The sequence below is a fragment of the Pseudorasbora parva genome, chromosome 13 (genome assembly GCF_024679245.1).
Source record: "Pseudorasbora parva isolate DD20220531a chromosome 13, ASM2467924v1, whole genome shotgun sequence".
NCBI classification, from domain to species: Eukaryota; Metazoa; Chordata; class Actinopteri; order Cypriniformes; family Gobionidae; genus Pseudorasbora; species Pseudorasbora parva.
In genome coordinates, this window is record NC_090184.1 from 22681176 (window position 1) to 22699102 (window position 17927).

Consider the following 17927-nt stretch of genomic DNA (forward strand, 5'->3'; position numbering starts at 1 on the left):
TTAGGGAAAACATCAGATCCATTCAAAGCTTTGCTCGCATACCGCTCCACACCACTTGCAAACAGCTACAGTCCAGCAGAACTGTCAATGGGCAGAAGACTGAGGACATGCTTACCAACTCTGCCGTCTCTCCTCACACCAAAACTTCTAGACGCAGACAAACTGAAACGGTTTGAATCCAGTCTACGTGCTCGCACGAGAAATTCATTCAATAAGAGACACAGAGATAGATCTCTGTCACCACTGAAACCTGGACAGACTGTTTGGATTAGGGACCAAGCTTCCTCAGGGAAAGTGAACCGACAGCAGGCCCCAAGGTCGTTTGTTGTGAAAACCTCTCAAGGAAATATTCGACGCAACAGACGGGCGTTGGTTCAACTCCACCAGCCTGAAACAGACAAGGAACAAGCAGTTGATTGGCCTGAGGTATTCGAGGATGATCACATACCTGACAGTCAGATACCAACAGTCCATCAACCATCTCCGAGTTCACAGTCGGCGATACCTACCCAACATGGAACTTACACAAGGTCGGAACATTTGTCTATTCCACCAAGAAGAATGAACCTTTAGTTCATGGCCGGTGATAACAGGCAGAATAATCCTCTAACTGTGCCAGGAGTGCTCAGGTAGTTCACCAGTAGTTCACCCTGACCTCCTTTATATACATACCTGCAAAAAAAACAAAAAACAAAAGAGAACAAAATGTGAAAAAAGAGGGGAAAAAAGTGACAGTGTATGCAAAAGTGAAATTGTATGCGAAAGACAAAATGGTGGGATATAAGTTGCCCTTTAAAGCTAAATTTCCTTTTACATTAGAGATGGATAGTATGTATGCTTAGAAAGGAGTAAAACTTTGAGTCCCTAAAAAATTATTATTTTGGGAAGGGGAGATGTAGTGATAACTAATTAGTGAGATCGCTACTGAGTGAGCCACGCCCCTAAGCAGGGGGTTTGTGACTTACATTAGTTACATACCTGTTATGTGTGTGAGGAGTATGCTGATTTGTATCCATGAACACAACAGTCCGTCCCCTCAAATAAATCAAGACAGAAGTGGACAAAAGAAAAAAAACACCAGGTGTAAACAGGAATGTCTCCCTTGTCTACTTGTGTACAACCAAAACCATCTTAATACCAGGTGTAAACAGGGCCCTTGTCATCGATTTCATGAAACACATCCTCTTTACACACCCGACGTAGAGGAGAGGCGAGAGTGGGGCTGCTGGAGGTGTTGATGGTTGCACAGAGAAAAAGTCAAAGTGGGTGTGGGGTGTGAGACTGAGATTTTTAAATGTTCCTTGATTTTCGTTGTTGATTCGCTGCAAAGCTGGGGGATGGATTCATTCAACACTGAAGCAGGATCATTGGCTGAAAACCTGTTTTCCACCCTTTTAGAGTAGCTCCTCTTAGCCACTGTAATCTCTTTTGTCAGTATGTTTTTGGCATGATTGTACACAATTTGTCACCATTCCAGTAGGCATCTTCTTTGGCCTGACAAATCTGTCTGAGGTAGAAATGCATATTTCCTTACAGAAACTGGTGTATCATGTAACAGAATCTGTGAGCAGCAGATTCAAAAACACTCCAATCAGTGCAGTCAAAACAGGCTTGTAATTCACGCTCTGCTTCGTTGGTCCATCTCTGCAGTCCTTACTTACTACAGGCTACGTAGACTTAAAGAGATTCAGTCAATCTCATGTCAATCTTGAGTACCTATAGAGTAGGATTGCATCCTTCATATCTCCGAAAAGTCTTTAGTTTTATTATATTTATAAAAGAAATATAGGCTGTACCGAGTCTTTCCGAAAAAAAACGAGCGCCTGGAGGGTTATCGTGTGGGCGGAGCTTAAGAATGACGAGTGCGCACAAAGCGGTGACGTCCTCAAGTGTGGAGAAACCCATGGCTATCGATCGGATTCAGCTAATACATATATGATCCAGAATCAGATCCAGAGGCTGAAATAAATTTAACAGGAGAAGCAACAACATCAGGACTTCCGCCTCTGTGGTATGTACTGTATTTAGTGACCTGTCAACATTTGTGTGTGTTTACTCGCAGTTTATGAGGACATGATTCGGTTTATGGACTATTGTATGAGACTAAACCTTGGCAGTAGCAAGCAAAATGGCTTTGCACGTCAGACTAGTGTAACGTTATAACTTACATAGAACAACAATAGAGTCCGTTAGCGCATTTGAATAACGAAGCACGCGATCGTGTCGTTTACTGATGTTTACTCACGCAATAGCCAACAGCATAGACATTTGAAGCAGTTTTACTCACCAACCATGAACCTTTATCGCTGGGACCACTCCGTCAAAAACACACTTTGGTATGATTTGGTGAAGTCCTGTGACAGCAGTGACCGTGGAGATCCGTGATGTTGTGAAGCTTCCCATCATTTCTGCGTTCAAATCGGTTCAAATGCAGCGCTGCCTTCCCGGAATGCTGTGCTGAAGCGTTGAAGTCACTTGATGTCACCCATAGGAATAAAGTGGAGCACGGCGCGGACTATAACGACATAAGTGTTCACGGACGAGTGGATCGGCAGCTGAGAGCATTGTTGATGGGGCGTGCATTTCCTCTCTCGCTCTAGTCACGCGCACCCTACCGGGAGAATTGCCCGTACGGCCCATACAAGGACCTTAAGTTTCTGCCTGTATATCGGGAGATGACGGGAGCAATATGCATCTTTTATTGTGGTGTTGCAGTGATCCAAAATATATTTGATCTATGATGAGGCATGCAATGTGTGGTCTGTATTTTGGCAGTTTGCGTGCGAGGTTCGCTTTATTAAAGTCACCAAGAATAATAATAACAGTGTTGTTGCTCCGTTCTTGTGATCTGATCAGCCAGCCATTGCAGCGCTGCACTCACACACGCATGCAGAGGAATGTAAACTCTTACAAGAATCAAAGAGGAATGGTAGAGTGCTCCTAAATTTTTTACAACATATTTTAACAAAGAAATGTATTTTTATTTTATATTTTTTTATAATATTTCGTAATAAACGAAGAGCATTAGAGAGACTTCTTTCATAAACATTCAGATATCTTGACAACCCCATACTTTTGAACAGTATGGCTAATTAAAGCTACACGATGTAACTTTTCCGTCTGCCGTCTTTCCCTCAAAACAAAGGCGTAGCTTGATGATGCAAAGTTTGAGCGCATAATCTTGGGACATGAGGTTTTCACCTCCCAGCCAGTGGAAAAGAATCGGGATAGGACTCGGGCAGAAATCATGTTCATGGATGTGATTATCAATGTTACTGTAGTATGAAGCAGAGCAGGACTGAGTGTTGAGGGAGCGGAGCAAGGCCGCTTGAGCGATTGTTACGCAACACATGGCTCGCGAGGAGCGGGACTTTTATTATGAATGGAGACAGTCGCTGGCGCCATTTTCGCTTCTCCAGACATGAGTATGAGGGAACTCAGCTCTGTTTATCATATTAGATACATTTTAATGTGTTTAAAATGATGTTTTTTATGGAGCTAGAAATATGACTAAATGATCTGAATTTGAATTGTATAAATCTGAATTATTGACAAGTGTAATCTAACAAAATTGAATATTATGTTGCATTTTACATAGTTCTGAATTTGAATTTTTTTAAATGTTGAATATAGAACCTTTGAAATTGAACACATCTGAAATGTTGTGGTGTCGAAATTGTTTAGACATGTATTTTCAATCAGCAGATATTTTGTTCTGAATTAATCGACTGGAAATATTCAGTTTTTGAAAATACAGATTCAAGATTTCAGATAAAAAAGAAATTCAGATAATCAAATTCAATATTCTAAAATTCAGATCATCAAATTCAATATTCTAAAATTCAGATCATCAAATTCAATATTCTAAAATTCAGATCATCAAATTCAATGTTCTAAAATTCAGATCATCAAATTCAATGTTCTAAAATTCAGATCATCAAATTCAATATTCTAAAATTCAGATCATCAAATTCAATGTTCTAAAATTCAGATCATCAAATTCAATGTTCTAAAATTCAGATCATCAAATTCAATGTTCTAAAATTCAGATCGCAGAAATTCAGATCTTACAGAAAGTAAGCCGGAGGTCATCAGGGAAGAGTAAAGGATGTCAGAAAAATCCAACGGAGCACCATATCTGATCATTTCATTTCCTATTTGTAATGGAAGAAAGAGAAAAGATCAAACAACCCCTTTATACTTTTTTGTTTATTTTAGATTAATGCACAGAAAAAGAGATTTCGGCTAGATTTCTTATTTTTCGTGTGGTTTACCGCACAATTAAATAAGGTTGGGTACTGATTAATATTTTATATATCAGATAAACATTTTTTTCTGTGAAACGGGTTAAGTTGCACAGAAAAATTGCCTGATCTAGGACCTGCCCAGTACAGTTTAAGAAGCGGTAGTCTTCTACTGCTATAAGACTACTATTTTGTTGAACAGACCTGGGCTGAATCTGAAATCGCCCCCTATACCCTCAATACCTGCAAACAAGTTTCAAAATCCGGCCTATCAGGTAGAGTACAGAGTAAATTGTATGTACTGTACAGTGTATTGGGGGGATTTTTGGTGGTATAAATATATTGATTTTGTAGTAATATTCTCATCAGTGTTCTATCAGCTTTTACATAGGCCTAATTAAATCTGCATATTTGTGATATTTACCCCAGGGCGTAATGTCATTTTATAAAGGCCATTTTTTAAATCTTATTAAATGTATGCATTTCATGTTCAATTCTTACATTTGATTAATAAATGCAGTTATATTAGTAAGACACTAGGGCTTTTACCAATCAAATTAATTAATTTAAACTGCAAAAATAAAACGGCAATGAATAATGTTATGAGATTGATGTTCTAAATGTTTGAATATACAAATAAAAAAATGCAATGATACTTTTAAACATGAAACTAAACCGCCAATAGGTGGCAGCAAGTGATCGTCTTAATGAGTGAGTCATTGAGTCGTTCATTCAAATGATTCATTCAAAACGCTGATTCATTCAGTTCAAAACACCGCGCTGAGTGTTGTTCCTTTGGAACTATATTCGTTGGTGAAATCATAGTTGAAATAGAAAAAAAAAAGGTTTTTGAGTCTAAAATGTAAGTACCTAATAATGAATAATGCTACACAATTCACGATTGCAATGTAGCTATTTGAAATCGTTTAGATTGCTGCTCACTTGTTTTGATTTCTCCACGAATGTCTCACAAAGAGATAGGCAGCGCCAGCCTCAACGCGACTTTGTTACCACCAGAGATCCACTCCATTATCAGTCGCTGTTTACATTGAATATAATAATAAATAAATTATCTGGTTATTTTAATGTTTTATTTGTCCTGTCGGGAAAGTAAAACCCTCTTTGATTTGTCCCAGACAAAGATAATGTGGAGCCCTTACAGTCAGCCCTGTGTGTTCATTCATGATTTCTCTCGTGCTTTAAAGCGGAGGTGATTGGTTCATGTCATGAGCGCTGCCGTTTGTTTGAACCGAGGGCTACAGTGATCTGTGACTGTCATGCCATAGACTGTTAAAAAATAGGTCACGCATCATTAGAGCATTTCCTATTATTATTGTTAACAACTTCACCCCCCACCCCCAAAAGAAAACTCATTCATCTACATTCATTCACTTTTTCGAGTTAACTGTATTAGTGGACTAAAGTAGGGTATAGTGAGGGTTTATGGGGGCGATTTTAGATTCAACCCTGGAGAACGACAGATGACGTCAAACGCTTAGATTTTCTTCACTAATCAGCGATTTGTAAATCACGCACGAAAAATGAGAAATCTAGCCGAAATCTCTTTTTCTGTGCATTAATCTAAAATAAACAAAAAAGTATAAAGGGGTTGTTTGATCTTTTCTCTTTATTCCATTACAAATAGGAAATGAAATGATCAGATATGGTGCTCCGTTGGATTTTTCTGACATCCTTTACTCTTCCCTGATGATCTTACTTTCTGTAAGATCTGAATTTCTGCGATCTGAATTCAATTAGAACATTGAATTTGATGATCTGAATTTTAGAATATTGAATTTGATGATCTGAATTTTAGAACATTGAATTTGATGATCTGAATTTTAGAACATTGAATTTGATGATCTGAATTTTAGAATATTGAATTTGATGATCTGAATTTTAGAATATTGAATTTGATGATCTGTATTTTAGAATATTGAATTTGATTATCTGAATTTCTTCTTCATCTGAAATCTTGAATCTGTATTTTCAAAAACTGAATATTTCCAGTCGATTAATTCAGAACAAAATATCTGCTGTTTGAAAATACATGTCTAAACAATTTCAACATAAAAACATATCAGATGTGTTCAACTTCAAAGGTTCTATATTCAACATTTTAAAAAAATCTAATTCAGAACTATGTAAAATGCAACATAATATTCAGTTTTGTTAGATTACACTTGTCAATAATTCAGATTTATACAATTCAAATTCAGATCATTTTGTCATATTTCTAGCTCCATAGTTTTTCTGTTACTGTGTGCATTCACTCGGCGGCGGCTGTGACACCTATTGCTGGAAACTGTGAGTAACACAGATATGATGCCATTGACAGGTGACTTCCTCAGACGTCCCGGTTCCTTGGTTAAAATAACTTGAGAAAATAATAACATTTAATTATAAAAAATAATAACATTTAATTATAAAAAATAATAACATTTAATTATATAATTTACAAATACTTGGAAACATTTGGGTTATTGTAAGAACTCAACTGAACAAAATATGTAACACTGGCCTGGTGTTTTTTGGATATTTTATTGCAAAAAATCCTACATAGTGCACCTTTATTACCATTATTAGGCATCACATTCAATCCATGTTGACAAATACAGCCAAATAAACAAATGCAGGCTTGCCTGTGGACAGCAAACATGAGTGTTACAGTATTGACTGAATTCTTCACACTTGATTACGCTAGTTAAATGCTCAGGTAAACAGCAAATGTATCCATTCCATACCTCTGGTCTATTTAACTTTGAAACACTATAATACACTTTATCCACGTTTGCAATTGTATAACAAGTAAAGGAAAAAGAAAAAAAAAATTCCTCACAATTGCATTTGTTGTAGTTGTCTGTGAAACTGGGAAACCAACCTTGATGATTTGACAAATGTATTTGTATTTTAATCATAAGGTCTTCCTGTTATCTCTCTTTCTCTTTCAGTATTCCTAAAGAACTGCTGCTTGGGATGGCCTTCACCAACACTACCATGCAGAAATTAGCCATGTGAAAGATCTGGCAAAACAAAATGGGTATGAATATCTACAAATTTGATTAGTGTTATTTTACTAGTTAGTTGTTTTGAAACTAAATGGTCTTGAAACTTGTTGAACAAAACATTTACTAACATTATAAATAGATTTTAGGAAAAAAAAAAAAATATATATATATATATATAATGCTCCTTTGAAAAGAAATTAATAGGGATGTCAAAATTAATTTTGCAGTTTTTTTTTTCAGTTTAACATTAAAAGAAATCAGTCATCCTTTGACTGATCCCCCCCCCCCCCCCCCCCCCCCAAACAGCAGTTTGGCTGTTCTACAGTATATGATCACACTATCATTCATTCAAGTGCTATTCAAGCCACAGTGTGTAATTTTTCGCACTAGAGGGTCGCTTATTAAAAACAAAGGTGTACCTTGATGACGGTTTGATTTCGCAGAGCTTTTATTGTGCCGCAGACGGCCGCTTCTGCTTCTTCCAGTAGTGATGGGATAATTTGGTTCTTTTCCGTGAAGCGGTTCTTTCGTGCAGTTTGTTTCAATGAACTAGTTAAAAAAACATATCACCGGTTCTTTTATGTCTTTACGTGACGTCATTTCTATCAGCCCATCGGATGAAAATACATTCAAACACATTTGTCGAGAATCCTTGTAAGCACAATTGACTTAAACTGTGAACATACCATGAATGTAAAGAGTTGTGAGAAAATAGGATATGTGTCAGATCTGCAGCAAAAAAGTTGAATAATAAACCCAAGGTGACGATGTACCTTCCTTGATTTACCATGCTTTTTCAGGACTGCAGGGATGTGGACTGTCTTGATGCGGGACTTGACTCAAGAATTGAATACAAAGATTTGGAGACTTGTGACTTGCACATCAATGACTTGGTCCCACCTCTGCAGTACTGTTCTGGAAAAAATGCTGAATGTAAATAATAATAAAATATAAATACAAATAAAATGCAAATATTTAAACTTTAACACGTCTACAACTCTCCCAGGGGTTTGAACAGGCTAAAATGTTAGCTTCTGCTGTTGATTGCACAAAACATGAGGTCTATTTTGCCTATGCATCATTTTGTTAATTTTAGCAAATTGCTGGCCCTATGCATATTTGGGTAACATTCATACAATTAAAACCTTTTTTAAAGGACATATTTTTGTACTTTTGTACCAAATTAAAAAGCTGGTAACCAAAGTAAAAAAAAAAATCATGTGCACTTCAATTCTGGTCTGCATTTGTCCATAGGAGAGCAGCTCTGCAGGGTCTTTTCATGATATGGCTATGATATGGATATGGCTCAGTTGAACAAGAAATGGCTGGCTGACTGAATGTAGGGCAGATGCAGGAGTCATGTTGAGGGGAGAGAGGCTGCATTTGTGGTGACATCCTCCCTCTTCTGGCTGTATTATGCATTGCTCCTCAGAATAAGTAGATCCCAAACAGAGTAATACTGTGTTAAATCACTGCATCATAACATCTACATGCGTGTTCCAGGGATGGCTGAGAGGTCGTGTGTGGCGGTGAGCAGCTGAGGTCGGCTGTGATCTGGGTCTTCTCTTCTGACTGAGAGCATGTACAGGAGGAATGGACTTCCTGCCAGCGTCAGCATCACCTCTCGCCACACACAGGTACTAAAACACACCCTGTTCGTTTAAGAAAGAGTTCAACTATGACAGCATCTGTCCTGAAATGTATGTTTTTTTTTATGACATTACCTGCTTTCCCTTTTTGACCTGGTGACTTTTTAAAACGTACATAGCTGTGATTTACACTTACCTAAAGGATTATTAGGAACCCCATACTAATACTGTGTTTGACCCCCTTTCGCCTTCAGAACTGCCTTAATTCTACATGGCATTGATTGAACAAGGTGCTAAAAGCATTCTTTAGAAATGTTGGCCAATATTGATGGGATAGCATCTTGCAGTTGATGGAGATTTGTGGGATGCACATCTAGGGCACGAAGCTCCCGTTCCACCACATCGCAAAGATGCTCTATTGGGTTGAGATCTGGTGACTGTGTGGGCCATTTTAGTACAGTGAACTCACTGTCATGTTCAAGAAACCAATTTGAAATGATTCAAGCTTTGTGACATGGTGCATTATCCTGCTGGAAGTAGCCATATGATGGGTACATGGTGGTAAAGGGATGGACATTGTCAGAAACAAGGGGCCGAAAGTGTGCCAAGAAAACATCCCCAACACCATTACAACACCACCACCATGATAACAAGGCATGATGGATCCATGTTCTCATTCTGTTTACGCCAAATTCTGACTCTACCATCTGAATGTCTCAACAGAAATTGAGACTCATCAGACCAGGCAACTTTTTTCAGTCTTCAACTGTCCAATTTTGGTGAGCTTGTTCAAATTGCAGCCTCTTTTTCCTATTTGTAGTGGAGATGAGTGGTACCCGGTGGGGTCTTCTGCTGCTGTAGCCCATCCGCCTCAAGGGTGTGCATGTTGTCACTTTACAAATGCTTTGCTGCATACCTCGGTTGTAACGAGTGGTTATTTCAGTCAAAGTTGCTCTTCTGTCAGCTTGAATCAGTCGGCCTATTCTCCTCTGACCTCTAGCATCAACAAGGCATTTTCGCCCACAGGACTGCCGCATACTGGATGTTTTTCCCTTTTCACACCATTCTTTGTAAACCCTAGAAATGGTTGTGCGTGAAAATCCCAGTAACTGAGCAGATTGTGAAATACTCAGACCGGCCCGTCTGGCACCAACAACCATTCCACGCTCAAAATTGCTTAAATCACCTTTCTTTCCCATTCTGACATTCAGTTTGGAGTTCAGGAGATTGTCTTGACTAGGACCACACCCCTAAATGAATTAAAGCAACTGCCATGTGATTGGTTGATTAGATAATTGCATTAATGAGAAATTGAACAGGTGTTCCTAATAATCCTTTAGGTGAGTGTATATAGTTGTATCTCTTTTTTTTAATTTTATTTTTTTATTGCATTTCATTTCATTCAGTCTTTTTGCCAGGATCAACAACAAAAATATTTGTAAATAAGTCAATCATTAAACTAAACATTAAACTGTGCATAATGGATTACAAATTAGAGATTTATTGCCGCTGATCACTACAGCCTGCGATTGTATGAGATTGTTTAAAACTGAGTGTGGCGCTGTTGAGTCTTAACTGATTGCTGTGCACATCTCACAAGTAAGATCACATGATATTGGCTTAGAAGAATAAGATTAGAGAAACAGCAGCTTGTTGGCCCATCAGGGCTGATCAGTTCAAATGCACACTTGCAGGGTGCTGCTCCAGTGAGACAGTGTTATATAATTGTCATGCTGTGTGAACTGGAAGTCAGCGATAGTTCAGCAGATGTGACACATTTATTTTTGTGAAGCAAACTGACACAGTTTCATAAGGTAGGAGGCTTAAACATGTCCACAAAGCCAGAGGTTGTTCTGCACTGGGATAAAAGGCAGTCTAAAACATTTTTCAACACCATTTTCAGATTGATCTAGCCCAAATTAATCTGTCAATTAGGAGTTTGTGATTAGGCATATTGCCCAATAAAATTGTGAAATATTATTACAATTTAAAATAAAGGTTTTCATTTTTTTTATATTCTAAAATTTAATTTCTTCCCTTAATGGCAAAGCTACATTTTCAGCAGCTGAATATTTTTGAATGATTCTCAAATAGAATGGAATAGAATAGAATAGAATAGAATAGAATAGAATAGAATAGAATAGAATAGAATAGAATAGAATGTTCAAAAGAACAGCATTTATTTAAAATAGAAACATTTTGTATCATGATGGACCCTATCATACACCCGGTGCCAGGCACGACGCAAATATTTTTTTGCTAGTTTCAGCTAGACGCAGTTATCATTTTCACATTATCATTTAACATTTTCATTCTGTGCCACGTTATTTAAATAGCAAATGCACCTTGATCACCCATGGGCCCGGTGGCTGTTTCCTTATAAAGGTCCAGAAATGTGTGTTTCCTTTAATTAATTAATTAATAAATTTTTACATTTTTTTATTTATCAAGTTTTTTGCTAGGTGGCTTTTTCAATTATATGATTTTATTACATTGCTGTCTTGCCGCCAGCCCTGGTCTAAAGTCAATAGTGTAGTATTTTTTTGTTGTTTTTTGTATATGCGCCCATAGGCATTTGTCCACAGGGACAAATACGGTGCAGCAGCACACTAAAATGTTTAAATATAAAAAATAAATGTTTTCCTCTCTGGAGAAGCTTTCAGTCTTTCCACTCACAAATTCCGCAATGTAAATGGCAAATCCACCATAGTGCAAGCGCAACTGGATTTTAAAGGGAATTGGAAATGAGACTCTGATTGGTTTATTGCCCTTTATGCCAAAAACACACCCATGACTCCTTAAGAGACTAGATACAACCCTTTTGGACCATGCGTCTGCTGTGCCGAACATTGTTTCCTTTGTTAAGCTAGCAAAATTGGATTCTGCACCATGCGCTTCAGACCATTAGCTCAGATAGTTAAAATAGGGCCTGATGTTTTTACTGTCACATTTCAATTGAATTGAATGCGTCCTTGCATACAGCGTAATGTGTACAGCGTTAATGAGAATAACCAGAAACAAGGGCATGAACGAATCTTCCAAGCAATTAAGGGTGCACACAGAACAGATAAGACACTGAGAAGATAAAACTGATATTTTACATCAGTATGGATATTACACTGGATGGAATGGTGAAACTTCAAAGGGGATCTGTCAGGATAATTTGCTGAGAAGAAATCATTCTTTTCATGGTGACTGTATCTTTCCTTCTCAGGCCTTTGTTATGTGGTCTATTTTTGTCTGGCTTTAATTATAATATGGGCTGGATTGGCTTGTTGCCTGTTAATAAAGTGATGTGGTTGCATTCTGATCCACTTTTAGCATCTGGGCTGAATAATCAAATGGAATAAAGTAACTCAAATGGACAATGGTAATTAAAACTGATTAAATGTCCACAGGCACTGGCCATGACTCTTTGTCCATATGGATTTTATAGGTGTATGAATATGAAATATCATCCCTGATTTTATGTTCAGTTTTTCTCTCCCTTTCCTGCCTAACTGTCTTCCTGCTGTTTCTGTAGGACAGCAGTAGTTCCGAGTCCCTGGATGGACGGAGCTTGGACTCTGCCAAGAGCTTTGACGCGGTGGTGTTTGACATGCTCAAAGTGACACCTGAGGAGTTTGCTGTAAGTTTATAAATATTTTAGTTTGTAACTAGTCTCATGAGAAAACATGACCATGCATACTTTTTTCTTACTATAAAACATGTTGCTACAGGTATAAATTACTGCAGTTTCAATGTGAATTGACCACTAGGGGTGCTAAATGCCCTAAAAATGTTAACTTTATAATAATAATAAGTCTCCAATAATAACTTTCCCCGCCAGCGTATAAAAAAAAAATGTTGTCAGCCGCCAGGGTTTTTGACCATTTTCTCAAAAATGTAATAGCCCACAGAATATTTTGTTTTATAAATTTCTGAGCATGCAATACGTTAAAAGAAAGAGCTGACCTTCTTATTTTAAACAACAACAAAATATTGCATGCATTTCTTTTTTATCAACGCGTGAATATGGGTTTAAGTTTTTATAAGTTTAATTTAAAAAAGCTACATTTTGATCAAAAAGCTGAGAAAATCACATTTTTGTGAAAGACCATCGAGTCCATCAATACCCCTAATCCTTGCACAGTCCTGTAGTTGCCTTTTGTCCACATTTCATTCAGTAACATTAGATAGTTTTGATTTATATGATGATTAATGTTGAAGATCACGTTATTTTACATATGCATCTGCTTACATACCATTGATTGTTTTACTGTGTTGTGATCAGGATATTCAGTACTCATTCAGAAGATGCGTAACCCTAGCATCTAACAGGGAAAACACTGAAACCCAGAAAAATCTGTGTTTGGCTAGGAAGCGATTTATCACAAATAACGGAACATTTAGTTTGGCTGGGAAAGAGTTAATAGAAAATTAAACTTCAGTCTGTTTCTTTCACAAAGCGTTGGTATTTTTTAAGGTTGAATGTCGATTACTTAAAACAAAACTTAAAATCCAGGTATGAGATGGTTTGATTATGGGGCTGTAGGAAAATAATATATTATGTTTGGTTGTATTTAACACTACATGAAAATAAGTTTAATATTTTTACTGTATTAAATCCTCATCTGTATTGAGAAAAATAAACTCCAGTGAAACTGCAGTGATTTGAAACTAGGGTAACTAAAGGGTTACTTCAGCGATTTAGCAGTAAGTTTGTTCATTTAAAAAATCCAGCAGTTTATTGATTGTTTATGTTAGTTCACAGTGCAAAAAACTAATGGTAACAAATAGAACATTTAATTTTAATAATGTATTAGTAAATGTTGAAATTAACATTAACTAAAATTATTAAATGTATTGTTAATTCTTAGTTCGTGTTAACTAATGAAACCTTTATTGTAAATTGTTAGCAAAAAAACAAAAAAAAAACTACAAAGGTCAATAGTACTTATAGTATAGTACTTTAAAATATATTTAAAAACAATACTTGCTGCACCTTTTAAGTGCCCTGTAGTGGTATTTAAATACAAACCTGATTCCAAAAACGTTGGGTTAACTGTACAAATTGTGAATAAAAAGGAATGCAATAAATTACAAATCTCATAAACTTATATTTTAAAGCTTTATATTTGAAACTTAACAGCAATTTTGAAACTTCCACATCATTGCATTCTGTTTTTATTCACAATTTGTACAGTGTCCACACTTTTTTGGAATCAGGTTTATATGTTAATGTAAAATGTCACCCAACGATTATTATTTACTTTTTTCTTATACGGTGAAAGCAAATGGTGACCACGGCTGACACTGGCATCCATCTGCTGTTACTGAATGGAAAAGAGTAGCCCGGACATTCTGCTAAACATCTCATTTGGTGTTCTAAACAAGAAAGTCAGTCATACAGGCTTGGGAAAAAAAAATAATTGGGAAGAATTTTTTTTTTTGAGTAAGCTATGATATCCTTATGAAGTTTGAAATTGTTGTCAGTTTAACATTGTAGCTTTTATTTTGCAGAGTCAGATCACTTTGATGGATGCTCCTGTATTCAAAGCGATACAGCCTGAGGTGAGACAGAAACCCATGGCAACTAAATACACATCCGCTTGTGTTTACCAAGCCACATGAGCCCCACAGCTGTGAACTGATCTCATGTGCTCTCTGGTGCTACAGATTAGTGTGACGTGGCACAAGAGCAGTGCATTGATGACACACACACAGAGACCACAGTACCCACAGAATCTAGCTCCACATTCTTCCGTTACTTTAACCAGGGCTTATCCTCGGCAGTTACAGACCCTCGGTACTTTCCTTTATTAACATTTTATTTGAAGATGGAAAGGCGCTCATAACAGATATGCTAGATTTGGACCAGGATCAGTAAGAAGTTTTTCCACAGATAATGAAAATAGGTCTGCCAAGGAACTTTACAGTTAACTGCAGGTTTTGTGTAGAACATTTTCAGTGTGATTGACATTTACATTTGGGCATTTAGCAGGTTAGGTAAGTGTTTAGTATTTATATGTAATCTTGCCATGGTCTATGGTTGTATGGCAGGTTCCAGAATATATAAAGCAAACAGAGGGGCACTACCTATAACATATCAACCTGTATAATGACTATGAGTATTCATTCTTTCACAAGATTATGACAGAGTGATGATTATTACACATAAATGCTTAACATTTCCAGGCAATAAACGCCCTTGGTTCAGTGGGTCTCAATCAGGGGGCCGGGAACCAATAGGGGGCTAAGGTAACTTTCAAGGGGGCTGTAGGATAACTTAAAGGTGAAAATGTTAGCGACATCTAGCAGTGAGGTTGCGAACTGCAACTGCTCGCCGCTCATCCCTCCCTTCCGAAGCACACAGAGAAGGTACGGTGGCCGCCACAGGACAAATATGTCGTCGTCTGAGAGAGCAGAGAGTAGCTAGTGCTCTGTAGAGCAGTTTGTCCATTCAGGGCTACTGTAGAAACATGACGGCGCAAAATAGTGACTTAACAGTAAGGGGACCCACGGTGTATGTTAATAGAAATGACTCATTCTAAGGTAATAAAAACGGTTTATTATGTTAGGTCTTTATAAACCTCTGAAAACATAGTTATGTACATTATATTGCATTTCTGTTAATATATCCTCATAAATATTACACACTGCACCTTTAAGATGTATCTATGAATAATAATAATAATAATAATAATAATAATAATAATAATTATTTTATTTATTTATTAAAAGAACATCTAATTAACCTGGAAACCAATTCCATCACATGGCCAAAGACACATTAATTGTAAAATGCCAGATGAAAAGACTACAGAACATGAAAATGGGAAACATTGCTCCATTGGACTCACATTTTAGGGTTTATATGAGTATGGGGAGAAAACAGTACCCCATTTTGTCATGATGAAATATTAATCAGGCTTCTTCCAGGTTTCTGCAGACAGTCTATCAGTGATGGCGTAATGCTTGAACAGAGAATTGGCAGTCCCTTGGACTATTAGTCTTGACCAAGTTACTTTTCTTAATGCGAAGTCTGGCATCATTTGGTTTCCATTCATGGTGACCTTGGTGTAAATCTCTGGCTTTTTTCAGAGAAATGAGCCCATGGATCTTAACAAGTAAGAATGAGTCAGGATTGTGTAACCTTTATCCACAGTATGAATTAGCATTAGTGATGTGAGTGTTAAAGTATGATGGTGGTTGACCTGCATCTTTGCAGGCCTTAAAATGACATCGTCTCCGTGAGCCGTGTGCACCAATGAGTCAGTGTGGATTTGAGTTCTCTTGTTGGAATAATTTCTCACTGACAGCCACAGACATTCCAGAGTTGATCGATTTAAAAAGACCTTGGGTTTATTGTTATTTATTATTTTTCCATGTAGCCGCATTAATTGGCAGCATTAAGAGTTTCTCAGAAACCATTGCTGTGTGCTTGATTCTGGTGAACCCAGCCACTGGTTTGTTGTGTTGAGAATTTGGAATTCATGGAAAGGAGACAAAATAGGGCCGGAAACTTCAGTGCTTGCTTAATCAAAATCAGAATTTTTTTGATATATTTTTTTGTTATTCAATTATACATTTCTTTTAAAAGTTTAGAGTCAGTAAGAATTTCTTTCGGTCGAAATTAATACTTTTATTCATCGGGATACATTAATCAAAGATAACATTGAAGATACAGTTTTACAAAAGATTTCCATTTCAAATAAATGCTGTTCTTTTAAAGTTTCTGTTCATGAAAGAATAATAAAAAAAAAAAAAAAAAACGATGATATTAATTAAATGTTTCTTGAGCTCCAAATCTGAATATTAGAATGATTTCTGTTGGATCATGGGACACTGAATACTGGTGTTTTTGCAATTACACATTAAATGCAGCCTCGGTGAGACTACTATCAAAAACTTTTAACATAATCCCCCAAACTTTTGAACGATAGTGTATATTTTTGCAGCACATATTTAAATAAACATTTGTACGGATTTGTATTGTCTAGCTATACACTTTTAAATAAACATAAAATATGAACTAAATTCAGAAGTAAAACAGCAAAATAAACAGTAGGTAATGGGGTTACATGCACAGTAACTGGGTTGTACACTGTAAATAATGATTGTAATTTCAACTGTAAAAGACTCAAAATGTGACAGTAAAATCTTAACACACGAATCGAAACAAGGAATTTGGGGAACGAGTACCCACTAGGCCACACCAAGGATATGCCTGCCCTATTGTGAAACTGGAGACCAGGCATAATTAGGACTGGAGTACCCTGCCGCCGGGTGTTGCAGGGAGGTGAAATCTGTAAAATCTTATAAAAGTGTGCTGAGTAGCCCAACCGGCCGCTTCACAGATGTCCTGCATAGGGACTCCGGAGAGAAGGGCCTCAAGGCTATAGGTGAAGGCAGATTGCGCACCTGATATGCCAAAGCTATAGCCTGCACAATCCAATTACTGATAGTAGGGGTTGATGCAGGCAACCCTTTCTTGGATGAGCCAAAACACACAACAGCTGGTCTGATTTCCTCCACTGAGCTGACCTTTCCAGATAAACCCTCAAGCCCCGAACCGGGCACAAGAGGAAAATTCTCTCTTCTTCCGCCGTCACATGGGGCGGGGGATGAAATGCCTGAAGGACCAAGGACCTGACCACACTGGACGGGACCTTAGGCACGTAGCCAGGTCTAGGGTGCAGTACGGCTTTAACTCCTCCAGGGGCAAACTCCAAGCAGGTTGGCGTAATGGCCAAGGCTTAAAGATCCCCCACTCTCCTAAGAGAAGTGATAGCTAAGAGGAATGCCACTTTAAGCGTCAGATTCTTGGGTTCCGCCGACTCCAGCGGTTCAAAGGGGGCCTCAGCCAGACCCTCGAGTACCACTGCCAGATCCCATCAAGGTACTAAGGCCTCATTCTCCGTGCCCCAGGGAAGAAACGTACAACCAAATGGTGCCTACCCAAAGGCCCATCGCTTAACGGAGTGTGGAAAGCTCCAATAGCTGCCACATACACCTTAAGTGTGGATGGGGTAAGCCCTGTAGAGAATCGATTTTGGAGGAACTCCAACACTGAAGCCACTGGGCAGTTAATTGGGTCCACCTCA

General features: G+C 37.6%; 1 protein-coding gene across 1 annotated transcript in view; it reads left to right on the forward strand.

Moving 5' to 3' along the window:
• The window catches only part of ralgps1 (Ral GEF with PH domain and SH3 binding motif 1), a 188470-nt gene that overhangs the window by 17533 nt on the left and 153010 nt on the right, over positions 1–17927 (forward strand). The window contains exons 2-5 of the mRNA XM_067413501.1: positions 7196–7284; positions 8756–8889; positions 12365–12469; positions 14344–14394. Of these exons, the coding sequence (XP_067269602.1) occupies positions 8833–8889; positions 12365–12469; positions 14344–14394 (213 nt within the window). The 5' untranslated portion in view covers positions 7196–7284; positions 8756–8832. The remainder of the gene's footprint in view (positions 1–7195; positions 7285–8755; positions 8890–12364; positions 12470–14343; positions 14395–17927) is intronic.